The 17,839-nt window shown below is 40.8% G+C and overlaps 1 protein-coding gene and 1 pseudogene across 1 annotated transcript in view; both read left to right on the top strand.

The window, feature by feature from the left end:
- Nucleotides 1–3,526: 3,526 nt before the first annotated feature.
- On the top strand, nt 3,527–8,662 carry LOC139365840 (protein SPMIP2-like; annotated as a pseudogene).
- A 5,886-nt stretch (nt 8,663–14,548) lies between these two features.
- LOC139366365 (peptidyl-prolyl cis-trans isomerase D-like) overlaps nt 14,549–17,839 on the top strand; it is a 4,850-nt gene continuing 1,559 nt past the window's right edge. Inside the window, exons 1-9 of the mRNA XM_071103757.1 lie at nt 14,549–14,742; nt 15,243–15,383; nt 15,670–15,776; nt 15,906–16,094; nt 16,314–16,436; nt 16,663–16,769; nt 16,953–17,097; nt 17,347–17,433; nt 17,663–17,705. Coding sequence (XP_070959858.1) covers nt 14,658–14,742; nt 15,243–15,383; nt 15,670–15,776; nt 15,906–16,094; nt 16,314–16,436; nt 16,663–16,769; nt 16,953–17,097; nt 17,347–17,433; nt 17,663–17,705 — 1,027 coding nt within the window. The 5' untranslated portion in view covers nt 14,549–14,657. The remainder of the gene's footprint in view (nt 14,743–15,242; nt 15,384–15,669; nt 15,777–15,905; nt 16,095–16,313; nt 16,437–16,662; nt 16,770–16,952; nt 17,098–17,346; nt 17,434–17,662; nt 17,706–17,839) is intronic.

Below are 17,839 nucleotides of genomic sequence, written 5' to 3'. Positions count from 1 at the left end.
GCCGCCATGGTGACTGACACAAGGGAAAGCTCATGGGCGAGTCCATTTACAAAAATAGAGCCGGGGGACAATGCATTGTGGCCTACAAAGCTATCCTTTGTCGCCATCCAATGACAGAACCTGGAATAAAACTACTAAATACTTACGCACACTTGGGAACAATGAATTGTTATGGACCTTAACGATGTGAAAATATCAGATTTTTTTCCCTATTTATTGACAACATGAAACTCTATTTGACTGGAATGTAATTCTGTTTTGATATATGGAGGAAAATATCAAGTGTAGAAGTAGGAAATGGGGAAAAAGTTATATTCAATTCCATTTAATGATATTATATTTCCTTATTCTAACCACGTGTTATATTTGTATGCTTCAGTGCTGTTCAAGCTCTTCTATTCAAGAAAAATCTGTGGCCAATGGTACATTTACATTTTGTAAAATTGGAGAAGTTCAAAACAACTGGGAAATCTCAGTTTTCCAACTTCAGTGTGTTTAATGTCGCGTTCATGTGCTAGTCGGAACTAGGAAACTCTGAAATGTATGAATTGCTAACTGGTTGAACACAACAGGTGTATAACTACAATACTACAGGAGGCTGCTGAGGTTTGGGAGGCTCATAATAATGTCCGGAACGGAGCTAATGGTACGGCATCTAACACCTGGAAACCATGTGTATGATGTATTTGATACCATTGCACTCATTCCGCCCTAGCCATTACCACGAGTCTGTCCTCCTCAATACAGGTGCCACCAACCTCCTGTGAACTACAACCAGTTAGCAAGTCGTACATTTCAGTGTTTCCTATATCTTAATAGCACTTGAAAGCACAAACTTACTAGCACTAGCACAAAAAAAAGAAGACAGGTCAAGACTCGAACCATCTGCCTCCTGTGTCTGCATCTGGGTCTTGCCCTGTGTCGTTAGAGTGGGCTTACTTGCAAAATCTTGTTATAACAAATAAGACAAATTTTCCGTTCATGGAACCAACTCACGCCCAGTTCAAACATTTTCTGGAACATGCTTATTACTGACATTGTCTCGAAAAAAGCTTAGTTAATGCCTTACAAATATTGTATACCCAACAAATGTAAGGATGTGCACACAGATTCTACATAAGATAAATCCATGTAATTCCATGTTGTCCAAATTTGTTGATATTGATGATATCTGCATTTTCTGTGTAAATGGGGGTGAAAATCTGACTCAGTTGTTCTATGAACGTAAATCTGTGAGATATTTTGGGAAAAACCTTGCAGAATACTTACTTACTTTTTTTTAACATAACTCATGTTTTTGACATGAATGATATATGTTACTATTGCAATGATAAGACAATTGAAATTATTGTGAACATTTTTATTCTTGTTGCCAAATACTTTACAGAAAAAAAATCCAGATTTCTATACTAAAATTACAAGTATTTTTGATTGAATTTAATCATCTTGTAAAGACATTGTCCATAGTGAATCATTATAATGCAATTTTTTGAATACAATTGCACTAGAATTGTCATTTTATATATATATATATATATGTATGTGTATGTGTGTTTTATGTTATTTACTGTATACACTACAGTTCAAAAGTTTGGGGTCACTTAGAAATGTCTTGATTTTTGAAAGAAGAGCTATTTTTTTGTCTATTAAAATAACATCAAATTGATCAGAAATGCAATGTTGACATTGTTAATGTTGTCAATGACTATTGTAGCTGGAAACAGCAGATTCTTTTAGGGAATATTTACATAGGCGTACAAAGGCCCATTATCAGCAACCATCACTCCTGTGTTCCAATGGCACATTGTGTTAGCTAATCCAGGTTTATCATTTTAAAAGGCTAATTGATCATTAGAAAGCCCTTTTGCAATTATGTTAGCACAGCTGAAAACTGTTGCTCTGATTAAAGAAACAATAAAACTGGCCTTCTTTAGACAAGTTGAGTATCTGGAGCATCAGCATTTGTGGGTTCGATTACAGGCTCAAAATGGCCAGAAACAAAGAACTTTCTTCTGAAACACATAATCTATTCTTGTTCTGAGAAATGAAGGCTATTCCATGCGAGAAATTGCAAAGAAGAAGATCTCTTACAACTTCCTTCACAGAACAGCGCAAACTGGCTCTAACCAGAATAGAAAGAGGAGTGGGAGGCCCCAGTGCACAACTGAGCAAGAAGACAAGTACATTAGAGTGTCTAGTTTGAGAAACAGACGCTTCACAAGTCCTCAACTGGCAGCTTCATTAAAGTACCCGCAAAACACCAGTCTCAACGTCAACAGTGAAGAGGCGACTCAGGGATACTCGCTTTCTAGTCAGAGTTTTAAAGAAAAATCCATATCTCAGACTGGCCAATGAAAAGATTAAGATGGGCAAAAGAACACAGACACTGGACAGAAGAAGATTGGAAAAAAGTGTTATGGACAGACTAATCTAAGTCTGAGGTGTTCGGATCACAAAGAAGAACATTCGTGAGGCGCAGATTTTTTTTTAAAGATGCTGAAGAAGTGCTTGACGCCATCTGTCAAGCATGCTGGAGGCAATGTGATGGTCTGGGGGTAATTTGATGGTGGTAAAGGGGGAGATTTCAATAGGGTAAAAGGGTTCTTGAAGAAGGAAGGCTATCACTCCATTTTGCAACACCATGCCATACTCTGTGGACAGTGCTTATTTGGAGCCAATTTCCTCCTAAAACAGGACAATGACCCAAAGCACAGCTCCAAACTATACAATAACTATTTAGGGAAGAAGCAGTCAGCTGGCATTCTGTCCATAATGGAGTGGCCAGCACAGTCACCGGAACTCAACCCTGTTGAGCTGTTGTGGGAGCAGTGTGAAGTGCCCATCAAGCCAATCCAACTTGTGGGAGGTGCTTCAGGAAGCATGGGGTGAAATGTCTTCAGATTAGCTCAACAAATTGACAACTAGAATGCCAAAGGTCTACAAGGCTGTAATTGCTGCAAAACAAAGGATTCTTTGATGAAAGCAAAGTTTGAAGGACACAATTATTATTTCAATTAAAAATAATTATTTAAAACCTTGTCAACGTCTTGACTATATTTACTAATTTCATGTATGTTTGAAATTTGTATGAAATTTCGAAGTGACCCCAAACTTTTGAACGGTGTGTGTGTGTGTGTGTGTGTGTGTGTGTGTGTGTGTGTGTGTGTGTGTGTGTGTGTGTGTGTGTGTGTGTGTGTGTGTGTGTGTGTGAATATATATATATATTTTTTTTTTTTGGTATATACTGTATTTAGTATTTTCTTGTTTATACCTGTGTTTTGTTATTTTAGACATAGACAGTTTGATGTAGGGATGTAAATTGTTGATATTTTTGTATAATGAATAAACAGTAAAAATAAGAGTTCCCAGTTGTCCTGAAAGCACGGTGACAACCATGTGTCGCATGGCAACAGCCCACTGACCTCATCACCAGCGCACACTGGGCTCACATATCGACCGCGGGCGTCCTGCGGTAACTGTGTATTTGGCTGCTAGTAGGCTATCTAGTATGAAATTAAAAGTTCCAATGGAGATAAGCACAATGGTACAAGGAAGGCCCCCAAAAGCCTATGGTCAAAGTCTGGTTTATACCGGTATGTGTCATGTAATTATTGGGTTTAATGTAGAATTTTGTATAAGTAGGTTACAACAATCACTTCTTATTAGCTACGTAGGCTATGGTGTGTAACCTACAGTATGTTCCATTTTATTCATGGTGCAATTACAATTAGGCTTATTTTTTAATTATACATTGGGGATGTTTCATGATATGCTTATTGGTATTTTGTGATTTCAATGACATGTAGATGGGTCAGGACAAGGAACTGTGGGGGTGAGTGGATAACAGATACTTGACACAGCCCTTTCATTGGCAAATGCCCTCTAAAGGGTACTACTTTAGATTAGGGCTCTGTGTTGTTCACTATGTATGAATGGTTCTCACATTTCACTATGTTGATTCTAACAAGGTCCAGATGGAATTGGAGACTACAGTGCAAGATTCATCGACTTTCCCCGCTAGATTGGAGTTGGCCCTTTGTCACCTATGGGTACAAGCGATTTGAATGACCTGTGCCGGCCTACTCCCTGCACCCTACCCCCCAAACAGTGCTACATTGGAGGGGTGGGATGGGGCATGCAATATCACCAGCAGCTGAACAGAAGGACTCCGCTCAGCAATATGCAAATTAAGGTGGAGCCCAAATGAAGCCTGTGAGCTGGATGTTAATTAGATTATTAATAAAGGAGGGAGTTAGGCAACCTTGATGAACATTTAGTAGATTAGCCGCATCATATATTTTATTGTGGTATGACATAAAGCGAATGCAACATATGCTAATGTAAGCTTGTCTTATCTAGACTTATATCAGTATTGTATGAAAAGTCATTCAGCATGTTTAAATGGTTCATGGTAACATTATTGATTTGACCTGCCACAATGGTAAGAATGTTTGACACGTTCTGACCTTAGTTGTTTTATTATGTCTTTGTTTTAGTATGGTCAGGGCGTGAGTTGGGTGGGTTGTCTATGTTCCTTTTTCTATGTTTTGGGTTTTCTGTGGTTTGCCTGGTATGGTTCTCAATCAGAGGCAGCTGTTTATCATTGTCCCTGATTGAGAACCATATTTAGGTAGCCTGGTTTCACTTTTGAGTGGTGGGTGAATGTTTCCTGTGTCTGTGTTTGTACCACATGGGACTGTTTCAATTTTCGTTTGTTCATTTCACGTTGTTGTTTTGTATTTTTGTAGTGTTCAGTATTATTATTAAAATGGACATTTACCACGCTGCATATTGGTCCGATCTCTCATACTCCTCGTCAGAGGAGGACGAATCCCGTTACAATGTTGTCATAAAACAATACTATAATAATGATGTCATAATGCTCACCTGTCACAATGGTCATTATGTTGTCATAAGAGAATAATGTAGTCATGATGTCAAAATGCTCACCTGTCACAATAGTCAAAATGTTGTCATAAGGCAATACTGCAATCATATGATTCTCAACAAATGATGTCACAATTGTCTCATGTCACAATGCACAGAGTGTTGTAAAGAAGACAATACTCTAGTCACAATTCCCAAAGTTGTCACGGCTCATGACCCTATTCTTACACATACATACACTCATTCTGATGACAGCATTACATGGGTATTAAGACAAAGCCACTTCAATTGTGACATTTTTATTCAGCCATCCATTTAACTGTTATAACATAGAAGTTTTGAAGTGACTCAGACCATGTTGTTCCTGTAGAGTGCTGAATTCCGCTCCGGCCTTGAGGACGAAGTCACCAACAGATATCAAAACCCATGGTAGGCCCCACATGTGGTAACCAATACTTTATTGAATATATTTTATTTTCAGTCAGTCAGAATCATTTTACCTGCGCTCTGTGCACATTTCCAATTGGAAAGTGATAGCACCAAAGCAGGCATGTTGAGTGAATGTATGTGCATTGTTCTCCAACCATTATTCACCACTTCCACTTTTGCAGGCATTCACCGCCCCACTTTCTAGATAAGCAATCTGTCGAGGCCCGCAGCAAAATCGTTTGGGCGCACAACGAGTATGAAAATTACAGCCAAGACAACAACAAATATGTTCTTCTCAACAGTAAGTCATTAACTCTAGGAATGTGACATTTCCTCCCTTACCAAAGAATGTAGGACACATTTCATAGCTGGATATACGCTATACAGACCCCTTGACTTCTTCCACATTTTGTTACTTATTCTAAAATGTATTAAATACCCCCCCCCCCCCCCCCCCCCCAAAAAAAGAAATAAAAGTAACAAATAATTAAAGAGTACTGGTACAGAGTCAATGTGTGGGGGCACCGATTAGCCGAGGTAATTGAGGTAATACGTACATGTAGGTAGAGTCATTAAAGTGACTGCATAGATAATAACAGAGAGTAGCAGCAGCGTAAAAGAGGGTAGGGGGGGGGGGGTGTGGCAATGCAAATAGTCTGGGAAGCCATTTGATTAGATGTTCAGGAGTCTTATGGCTTGGGGGTAGAAGCTGTTTAGAAGCCTCTTTGACCTAGACTAGGCACTCCGGTACCGCTTGCCGTGCGGTAGCAGGGAGAACAGTCTATGACTAGGGTAAATGGAGTCTTTGACAATTTTAAGGCCTTCCTCTGACACCACCTGGTACAGAGGTCCTGGATTGCAGGAAGCTTGGCCCCAGTGATGTACTGGGCCGTACGCACTACCCTCTGTAGTGCCTTGCAGTCAGAGGTCGAGCAGTTGCCATACCAGGCAGTGATGCAACCAGTCAGGATGCTCTCGATGGTGCAGCTGTAGAACCTTTTTTGAGGATGTGGCGGATGTGTTGTTACCTACCCTTACCATCTGGGGGTCGGCCCTTCAGGAAGTCCAGGATCCAGTTGCAGAGGGAGGTGTTTAGTCCCAGGGTCCTTAGTTTATTGATGAGCTTTGAGGGCACTATGGCGTTGAACACTGAGCTGTAGTCAATGAATAGCAATCTTACATAGGTGTTCCTTTTGTCCAGGTGTGAAAGGGCAGTGTGGAGTGCAATAGAGATTGCATCATCTGTGAATCTGTTGGGGTGGTATGCAAATTGGAGTGGTCTAGGGTTTCTGGGATAATGGTGTTGATATGAGCCATGACCAGCCTTTCAAAGCACTTCATGGCTACAGACGTGAGTGTTACAGGTTGATAGTCATTTAGGCAGGTTACCTTAGTGTTCTTGGGCTCAGGGACTATGGTGCTCTGCTTGAAACATGTTGGTATTACAGACTCAGACAGGGAGAGGTTGAATATGTCAGTGAAGACACTTGCCAGTTGGTCAGAGCATGCTCAGATTACACGTCCTGGTAATCCGTCTGGCCCTGCGGCCGTGTGAATGTTGACCTGTTTAAAGGTCTTACTCACATCGGCTGCGGAGAGCGTGATCACACAATCGTCCGGAACAGCTGATGCTCCCATGCATGTTTCAGTATTACTTGCCTCGAAGCGAGCATAGAAGTAATTTAGCTCGTCTGGTAGGCTAGTGTCACTGGGAAGCTCTCGGCTGTGCTTTCCTTTGTAGTCTGTAATAGTTTGCAAGCCCTGCCACATCCGACGAGCATCGGAGCCGGCGTAGTAGGATTCGGTCTTAGTCCTGTATTGACGCTTTGCCTGTTTGATGGTTCGTCGGAGGACATAGCGGGATTTCTTATAAACATCCGGGTTAGAGTTTCGCTCCTTTAGCTCTGTGCGGATGTTGCCTGTAATCCATGGCATCTGGTTGGGGTATGTACGTACAGTCACTGTGGGGACGACGTCATCAATGCACTTATTGATGAAGCCATTGACTGATGTGGTCTACTCCTCAATGCCATCGGAAGAATTCCAGAACTTATTCCAGTCTGTGCTAGAAAAACAGTCCTGTAGCTTAGCATCTGCTTCATCTGACCACTTTTTTGGTGCTGACCACCAAGTCATTGGTGCTTCCTGCTTACATTTTTGCTTGTAAGCAGGATCAGAAGGATAGAATTATGGTCAGATTTGCCAAATGGAGGGCGAGGGAGAGCTTTGTATGCTTCTCTGTGTGGAGTAAAGGTGGTCTAGAGTTTTTTCCCTCTGGTTGCACATTTAACATGCTGATAGAAATAAAGTAAAAAGGATTTAAGATTCCCTACATTAAAGTCCCCGGCCACTAGGAGCGCCGCTTCTGGATGAGCGTTTTCCTGTTTTCCTGCTTATGGCCGTATACAGTTCATTGAGTGCGGTCTTAGTGCCAGCATCGGTTTGTGGTGGTAAATAGACAGCTACAAAGAATATAGATGAAAACTCTCTTGGTAGATAGTGTGGTCTACAGTTTATCATGAGATTCTCTACCTCAAGTGAACAAAACCTCTAGAATTCCTTAGATGTTGTGCACCAGCTGTTGTTTACAAATATACATAGACCGCTACCCTTTGTCTTACCAGGCTGCTGTTCTATCCTGTCGATACAGTGTACAACCTGCCAGCTCTATGTTATTCATGTCGTTGTTCAACCACACCTTGGTAAAACTTAAGATATCACAGTTTGAATGTCCTGTTGGTAGGATATACGTGCTTTTAGTTCATCCACTTTATTATCCAGCGATTGTACTTTGGCCAATAGTACCGGTGGAAAAGACATATTAGCCACTCGTCGCCGGAACCTCACAAGGCACCCTGATCTCCTTCCGCAAAATCTCCATCTCTTTCTCCTGCGAATGACGGGGATGAGGGCCCGTTCGGGTGTCTGGAATAAATCCTTCTCGTCCGACTCATTAAAGACACTACAGGCTTGGCACAGCTGTATTTGGGGAGTTTCTCCCATTCTTCTCTGCAGATCCTCTCAAGCTCTGTCATTTTGGATGTGGAGCATCGCTGCTCAACTATTTTCAAGTCTTTCCAGAGATGTTCGATTGGGTTCGAGTCCAGGCTCTACTGGGCCACACAAGGACATTCAGAGAATTGTCCCGAGGCCACTCCTGCGTTGTCTTGGCTGTGTGCTTAGGGTTGTTGCCCTGTTGGAAGGTGATGATGCCACCACCAAGCTTCGCTGTAAGAATGGAGACAGGTTTCCTCCAGACGTAATGCTTGGCATCCAGGCCAAAAAGTTCCATCTGTGTTTCATCAGACCAGAGAATCTTGTTTCTCATGGTATGAGAGTCTTTTAGGTGCCTTTTGGAAAACTCCAAGGGGGTGGTCATGTGCCTTTTACTGAGGAGTGACTTCTGTTTGGCCACTCTACCATAAAGTGCTTGATTGGTGGAGTGCTGCAGAGATGGTTGTACTTCTGGAAGGTTATCCCATCTCCACAGAGGATCTCTGGAGATCTGTCAAAATGACCCTTGGGTTCTTGGTGACCACCCTAACCAAGGCACTTCTCCCCCGATTGCTTAGTTTGGCAGGGCGGACAGCTCTAGGAAGAGTCTTGGTGGTTCCAAGCTTCTTCCAGTTCAGAATGATGGAGGCGACTCTGTTCTTGGGGACCTTCAATGTTACAGAAATGTTTTGGTACCCTTCCCCAAATCTGTGCCTCTTCCCAATACTGTCTCGGAGCTCTATGGACAATTCCTTTGACCTCATGGCTTGGTTTTTGCTCTCACATGCACTGTCAACTGTTGGACCTTATATAGACAGGTGTGTGACTTTCCAAACCATGTCAAATCAATTGAATTTACCATAAGTGGACTCCAATGAAGTTGTAGAAACATCTCAAAGATGATCAATGGAAACAGTATGCACCTGAGCTCAATTTCAAGTCTCATAGCAAAAGGGTCTGAATATGTATTTAAATAAAGTATTTGTTTAAAAATATATATTTTAATACATTTCAAAAATGTCCAAAATCCTGTTTTCACTTTGTCAGTATGGGGTGTTGTGTGAAGAGGGATTAGTGAAAAAAATATTTTATCCATTTTAGAATAAGGCATGTTGTAGAAATTATTTTACATGGGACACTCAAAGTCAATCTTAAATGAATTAAATGAACAGTTAACTGGAGAGGTTCCAACAAACTTGATGCACCGTAGTGAACGTCTGTCAGGAGCTCTAACGGGGCAGTCCGGTTAGTTCCCTCCCTTATACAAGTTACATTTGTATGATTTAGTATATTCATCATTCATAATTCATGTTTGCTTCAATCATGTGACGACCAATACTGGGTCATGCATGTGACAGACCAATACCACACGAGGATTCTTCTCTTTAAGCTGAGATCTTGAAACTGAGATATCCCTTTCTCTAAACAAGGTTATGGGCGTACTGCCAAATTGCAGATACTAATAGTGAGGATTTGTTCAATCAGTCACTTGCATGAACACAGAAATGGGTTCTTTTATGAAGCACATGAATAGAACAGAAATTTGTTATTAGAAAATCACAAACTTAAAAATTTTCATCACAGGCTGTAAAGTATCAAAATGTGGAAAAAGTCAAGGGGTCGGAATACTTTTCCAAATCCACTGTATATAAAAAAGTATGTGGACACCCCTTCAAACTAGTGGATTGGGGTATTTCAGCCACACCTATTGCTGACAGGTGTATAAAATTGAGCACACAGCCATGCAATCTCTGTAGACAAACATTGGCAGTAGAATGGCCATAATCAAGAGCTCAGTGACTTTCAACGTGGCACATTTATAGGATGTCACCTTAAAAACAAGTCAGTTTGTCAAATTTCTGCCCCACTAGAGCTTCCGCAGTCAACTGTAAGTGCTGTTATTGTGAAGTGGAAACATCTAGGAGCAACAACGACTGTACCGTTTTGTGCTGTTACCATGTTGTGCTGCTGCCATGTTGTGTTGCTACCATGTTGTTGTCATATTGTGTTGCTACCATACTGTGTTGTCATGTGTTGCTGCCATGCTATGTTGTCGTCTTGGGTAAAGTGTTGCCAACTCCTCAGTAAGGAAAGTAGCCATTGGCTGTCCTAAAAGTCGCTAAATTACGTCATCGCCTAATTTGCATAATTTGTCATGTGCATGTAATTGTGATGGACGCTATAGGAGAGAGGAATAACGTCGTGGGAGAGACAAATAGTGAGTAAACTACAAATGAACTTTCTTCTGTCGATTCTTGTTTTTTTTTTATGTCACAATTCCAACCCTCCTCCTTTATCCGGACTTGGGACCAGCAAAAGTGACCCAAAAGAGACACTCTGACGGAGTTACTTAGTTTTTTATATATTTTCATTTTTTATTTATTTTAGTTTTCTTAATTTGGTTTGGGTTTTAACCTTATGGTCAACTTAGGAGCCTACAACAAGTCACAGTAAAACATGAACATTTTTAACCATCACATAAAAAAAAAAATGGTATACAATCTACATTAACAATCTAAATGGACCAAAAAGAGACACTAGAAAAAAATGGCAATGGCAATTTGAGAAATTTATGGTAACTAGTCTGGCCCTAATTCAGGTTAATTGTTTTTAACAATGTTAATCAGGGTGGGATCAGCCAGCGGCGGCTTCCTGCATGAGCGAATCAGTTGCATTCTGGACGCGGAGGGGTGAACATCTCCTGCTCTGACTCGTTGATAAGAGTAATAACGATACGTGCTTTCACGTCAGAGTCTCCAAAAGTCTCCAATAACACCAGAAAAAGCCCACTGATGGATGGGTGCCCAAACTTGACAGGAAAAAACGTTGGCCTTTTTAAAAGGATACAAGATCCAAGTAGCTGAGCTGAAAATTATTTTCCTGCGTTGCATAATTCATCAGGATGTGTGCTCTGTAAATGTGTTCTGAAAATGAGCAATGCTGTGGATAAAGTCACTAAAGTGGTAAACTTCATAAGAACAAAATCTTTAAACCACAGGCAGTTTGTCTCACTGTTGGAAGAGACAGAGTCGAGTCATGCAGATCTCCCCTACCACACAGACGTGAGATGGCTGAGTTTAGGGAATGTGCTTAAAAGGGTGTGGGACCTGAAGTCAGAGATTGCTGAGTTTTTGCAAATGAAAGGGAAATATGTGGATTTCACTCAACTGCAAGATAAAGTATAGTTGGCTGATTTTGCTTTCCCAGTGGACATCATGGCCCTCATGAATGAACTGAATTCCAAACTACAAGGAAAGTGCCTTTTTGCACATCAGATGTACAGCCTTGTCAAAGGCCGATTTAAAGGAAAAATTACTTTTCCCGACCGGCCAAGTAGAAGCCAACAATCTCACCTACCTTGCGACACTACTAGTCTGCTCCCTCTCGGATGACCAGCGGGAGTATACATCGCTGCTGCGTGCTTTGAACGGTGAGTTTTCTTGTCGTTTTGAGGATTTCAAAGTGTTGGAAAATGACATGTTGTTGGTTTCCTCTACTTTCACCTTCAATGTGAATAACGCTTCCACTGACCTGCAACTTGAGCTCATGGATCTTCAGTCTGATGCAGTGATTGGAGAACTATTCAAAACAATGTCACTTACGAGGTTCTATGCATCTCTCCATGGTCAAAACTTTCCAAAGATAACTAGTCATGCTCAGAATATGTTTGTCCTGTTTGGGTCAACCTATGTATGTGAACAGACATTTTCAGTGATGAAATATAACAAGTCAAGGCAGAGATCATATCTTACTGACTCTCACCTCTCAGCAATCCTGCGCATAGTGACGTCAGAAACTATACCTGACTTCACTGCTCTAGTCAATGCCCATCAGAGACTTCAGTCCTCACACTGACTGAGTAGTTTAAATGTAATGTTGAGCTCTCTCTATTTCCTGTGTTTTTGTGCATACCCGTTAACAAGAGTTCTGTCCGTGGTGCTGAATGCACAGTGTACTTTTCCCTCTGTGTAGTTCATTGCATGTTTAATAATTAAAATACCTACCAAAAGGAGAACATGGATGTGGTTTATTTCTGTGCATGTTAAAAAAAGTCAAATAAGTAGCATATCTGGAAGTGATTTACAGTAGATATATCTGTCAATAGTCATACACATGATGTATAATCATGTAATATGATTCTGGCCCGCGATGGCAAAAATATATTCTAATGTAGCCCTCCATGGAAAATAATTGCTCAGGCCTGTGCTTGCAACTTTGTGGCAACAGTTGGGGAAGACCCTTCCCTGACACAGAATGGCAATGCCCCCATCACAAAGCGAGGTCCATACAGAAATGGTTTGACGAAATCGGTGTGGAAGAACTTGACTGGCCTACACAGAGCCCTGACATCAGCCCCATAGAACACCTTTAGAATGAATTGGAACGCCGACTGCGAGCCAGGCCTAATCGCCCAACATCAGTGCCGACCTCACTAATGCTCTCGTGGCTGAATGTAAGCAAGTCCCAGCAGCAATGTTCCAACATTTAGTGGAAAGCCTTACCATAAAAGTGGAAGCTGTTACAGCAGCAAAGGGGGGACCAACTCCATATTAATGCCCATGATTTTGAAAGGAGATGTTAGACAAGCAGGTGTCCACATACTTTTGGTCATATAGTGTTTATTTGACCCACTAAACTCAATTGTACACACACTCCTATTTCTGCACAGGCCCTGTTCTCAGGGCACAACTGACCTCTCATTTGCTATATCACTTCTTAGAACTATTATGAAACTATATCCACAGCATTTGAGGAATTCGATGCAAATGCATTTAAAGTTCAAATGGGCCATGCATGATATATGAAAGGACATGATCTGGCCTGTGAATGAACCCATTCAAACCACACATGCTAGACCATTTCTGTATGTGGTCTTTTTAAGTGAACAGTATTCAATAGAGACAACATTATTTAAGGATTGCTATGATATTTTTGACGACAAATACCTACAACTCATAAATACTACTTTGTTTTTCCCTTCCGAGGGAGATCTACTCGTTCAGAGAAAAGCTGCAGGCACTCACAATTGAGTTTCCTTTAAATCCTTTAAATTCCTTTAAAGTACGGAAGATGATTCAATCGGCTGTGTTGTCCTGAAGACCTGACCAATTATCTGATATACACCACATTGTTATCTACTGTATATAAACGTGAATCAAACTATTTTACTCTCCCGTCAGTACTCAATTACATCCAACAGTCTCATGAATCATTTGCATGTTCTATTTCACTGAAATGGTTTAGGATCACTGCAAGTAAGCTACTCTACCACACCTACACTGGTGTATTTTACATTTAGTTATACAGCAACATTTACAGTAAATTAGCAGTCCTTAAAATTCTCAAACAAGGATTTGATTAGAAGGATGAAAACATCCCCAAGTTTTGTCTGAAGAGTTACATTGGACATTTTAGTCATATAGGAGACACTCTTATCCAGGGTGACCTACAGTTAAGAGTTAATGTATAGTTTATGTAAACCCGCTTAAGTAAATCATTCATATTTGGTTAAACCCATTGGCTCCACTATAAAATCTCCAAAGTTTTGACAAACTATTTGGAGATAACTTATCTAAAAGTACTCAAATATTGATAGCTGTACATGGGGAACTAAGAGAATAAAAAAGTTAATTCACCAAGGATGACTCGGACACCAGTATTGGATACCACAGGTCTGGGATCCAGGTATTTCCTATCTTATGACATAGATTCAAACTTTTGATAACAAGTGTGAAGAAGATAATCCATCCCCTGAGCAAAAGCCATTACAATCCCCAAAGTCTAGCTCAGATAGCTGTGCTGCTAACTGAAATAGATTGGGAGAGGAGCCTTTATCGCACTAGAGAATTCCAATGTGTTGTTAGCTCAACATCAATTTGGTGGTAATCTTGCCTCCAGTTAATGGCTGACCCTTTCTAATACCTTACGAAAAACATGATTTTATCTATTATAGTATAGTATTTTCAATCAATATGGCCAACATATTCACATGCACACCTCTGGGACATTCAGGTAGGTTATAGCAGTGGTTGAATCGAATGGGATTAGGCAAAGAGTTCACTACTTTAGGATTGGGGACAGAACACTGGGAATATAAAATATTTTAGTTAAACATAAACATTTTGGAAAAGCTATAGTTACTTTTTTGGGGTAATTTCCCGTCTTCAAAATTCACACAGGTTCTTGTAGTTGCACATCCAACTTAGTAGATGGCAGTGGTCCATGTTTTGCAACGTTTGAATCAACGCATCGAATTTAGAGGAAGTAAAATCTCCGAGATTGAAGCTCGCAGTCAACCAGGAGTACTGTGAAAGTAGATAACATTTAGAATTGTGTAATTTTTAGAAATGTCTAACGCAACACCAGTGACCAAGCCTTCAAACAAAGAAAACCCCCGTGTCTTCCTTGATGTAGACATCGGTGGTGAAAGAGGTTAGGATAGTTTCAATAAATGCGTTTAGTCGAACAACTGGACTCGATAGGCTAATGGCTAGCTAGCAGAACCGGGTAATATTCGTTTCTAGAAAAAGCACATTCAAGCTAGCTAGCTAACGTTATCGTGTTCTTAAATTGTTAACGTTACGCCACAGAAAAACTGCAGCGACCAATGTAGCCATGTTAAATAACAAATCTGCCATGTGCATGCTGTTTTAAACAAATAGATGCTTGTCTTGTTAGCTCATTTTACTGTGTGAATGTACGTTAGTTAGCCTAGTAACTTTGTTACCGTTCATTCGCAATTATAGTACATTACATTTGAAGCACGTGCTGTTAATTCTAGCATGAATAGTCAACACACCAGTATCTACCCGAGTATCCAGTTCAGGACTAAACGGCTTATTTTTATGAGTTAGTTACAACTACGTAGAAAATTGCATTTATCAAGGCCAGCTATCCACACAGTCGTGACTTATTTTGTTTGTTGTCACCAGTTGGCCGAATCGTGTTCGAACTGTTTGCTGATGTTGTCCCCAAAACTGCTGAAAACTTTCGAGCACTCTGTACTGGTGAGAAGGGAACTGGCAAAACCACAGGGAAACCACTCCATTTCAAAGGATGTCCTTTCCACAGGAGTAAGTAAATATGTCTTTCCACTGTTTGTGTGGAACTCTGCCCCAAACACCCACCGTTTCAAATACATAAGCGGTTTATAGCTATGTAACTGAGGCTTTATCTGCAGTAGCCATGTAGCTACATTTCCCCTCTCATTTTGTTCTAAATTACTACCTTGAAAACTCTTTTACCGATGCATAGCTATTATAGATCACATCTATATAATTCAGTAGTAAATAATTTTTTTAGCAACTTCAGAAAGTTAATGAGCTCTTACTTGTATTTTACGCTGTCAATCAATTTTAGTCATCAAGCAATTCATGATCCAGGGAGGTGATTTCTCCAACCAGAATGGCACTGGAGGAGAGAGCATCTATGGGGAGAAGTTTGAAGATGAAAACTTCTATTACAAGGTAAGGATTTTCATAACGGCATAACATATAGCTGGGGCTAGTATAAATACCTGGCCCTAATTATAACGTATACTTTTAGTTTTCTTCGTCATCTCTAAATTAACATGTGGGTGTTGGTCTCCTCTCCAGCACGACAAAGGGGGCTTGCTGAGTATGGCCAATTCTGGACCTGCTACCAATGGCTCCCAGTTTTTCATCACCACTGTGCCTACTGCTCATCTAGACGGCAAACATGTGGTCTTTGGACAGGTCTTGAAGGGGATGGGGCTGGTGAAAACACTGGAGGCCATAGAGACCAACGAGGACATGCCTGTCAAGGTAAATCAGTGAAAGCAACTGCCACATTAAGTAGGAGCTTGGTGTAATGTGTGTGATGACATTGTCATCAGAGGTTGTTTTGGGGCATATTAAAACTGCAGCAAGCTGTGTTTTGTAGCCAGCAGGTAGATTACCTAGTATTTTTCTGTAAGGTGCGTGACACTTGTGAAATGCTCATCGTGTATTAACAGTTTTGCTTTGATGTTTCTTTCCACATAGCCATGTGTAATTGCTGAGTGTGGTGAGCATAAAGATGGCGACATCTGGGGAGTAGCACCGAATGACTGCTCAGGGGACACCCATCCAGACTACCCAGAGGACTCCGATGTCGACTTAAAAGATGTTAGTAGGCCTGCCTTTTTTTTCTCTGGATGCTTCTCTTAAAATATTCAGAGAATATTAGTAGTTCTTACTACTAAGTATTAATAAGCAAATAATATTGTCTTAACCCTTATTCACCCTCAATCAGCATATGTGTATTGATTTAGTCTGTCAAATTAAAAAAAAGTGTATCATGAACTATGAATTGCTGTGATTGTGAAAATGGCACACTTGTCTTTTTGGTTAGGTTGACAAAATCCTGTCTGCTGCTGAAGATATTAAGAATATTGGGAACAACTTCTTCAAGAACCAAGACTGGCAGTCTGCAATCAAGAAGTACTCCAAAGCTCTCAGGTGAAACATGGTCCCAGGCTCACTCTTCTCTTGCTGTGATTTGTGTGTGTACTAGGCCTGTCTGCTATTTCATGACATGCTTTTGAATGTGCGATGACCATAGAAGTTGGCCAAATGGCACAAACAGATCTGGGACCAGGCTAGCAAAGTGTGGACTAAATGGTGAAATGTGTCTCTTGCCAGGTATCTGGCGCTTGGCGGAGACGAGCAGGAGATTGAGAAGGCCCAAACGAAGCTGGAGCCCACAGTGTTGAGCTGCATTCTCAACACAGCTGCTTGTAAACTGAAGTTGCAGCTCTGGCAGGAAGCCATGGACAGTTGTGACGAGGTAAGTATTTTAGGCCAGCCAAAATCCTAGAAGCAAGCCCTATCACGCTACCATCACTAGGCTACAGTACGATTGTTTATTAATGGCAAAGATTCAAAGGCCATTCGTGGTCAGTACTGTAAGTCTCTATGGAACTGATTGAGTGCAACTTAGGATATGTATATTTGTAGGTCAATTTGTAGATAAACATTTAAAAGAAACACTGAAGTGCAGTTACTATTTAGTCTGATTTTGTGTGTTTGTTTTCAGGCACTGGAGTTGAACCAGAAAAACACTAAGGCTCTGTTCAGGAGGGCCCAGGCCTGGCAAGGACTGAAGGAGTACAGTAAAGCCATGGTAAAGAAAAACTTATCATACCAGACATATTTCTGTCTTCAAAATGTGTAGCCTTGGTGCCAGCCTAACTAAAATGTGCTCTTTCTGGACTGGAACCCATGCCACAGAACTATTTATTTGCACTAAAGGATGCCGTCAAGAGTTGGGCCGACTCGTTTCATAAATCAGTGAAGTTGACTTGTCACGGTGTCTGTTGACTCACTGAAATGTTTTTAACTTGTTCCATTAGAGTGATCTGAAGAAAGCTCAAGAAATTGCACCGGAGGATAAAGGTTTTTACTGCTTTTTTTATTGTGACAATCAATCCAGGGGATCATGTCCTCACGTGTTCCTTTCCATATCCCAAAGGCTAACTATAGAATACATGGTCAAAAAGTGAGAGCAGTATATTTATCAAATAAAAGTT

Source organism: Oncorhynchus clarkii, chromosome 14 (genome assembly GCF_045791955.1).
Source record: "Oncorhynchus clarkii lewisi isolate Uvic-CL-2024 chromosome 14, UVic_Ocla_1.0, whole genome shotgun sequence".
NCBI classification, from domain to species: Eukaryota; Metazoa; Chordata; class Actinopteri; order Salmoniformes; family Salmonidae; genus Oncorhynchus; species Oncorhynchus clarkii.
The sequence above is the reverse complement of the archived record's forward strand: the minus strand, read 5'-3'. Positions and strand labels throughout refer to the sequence as shown.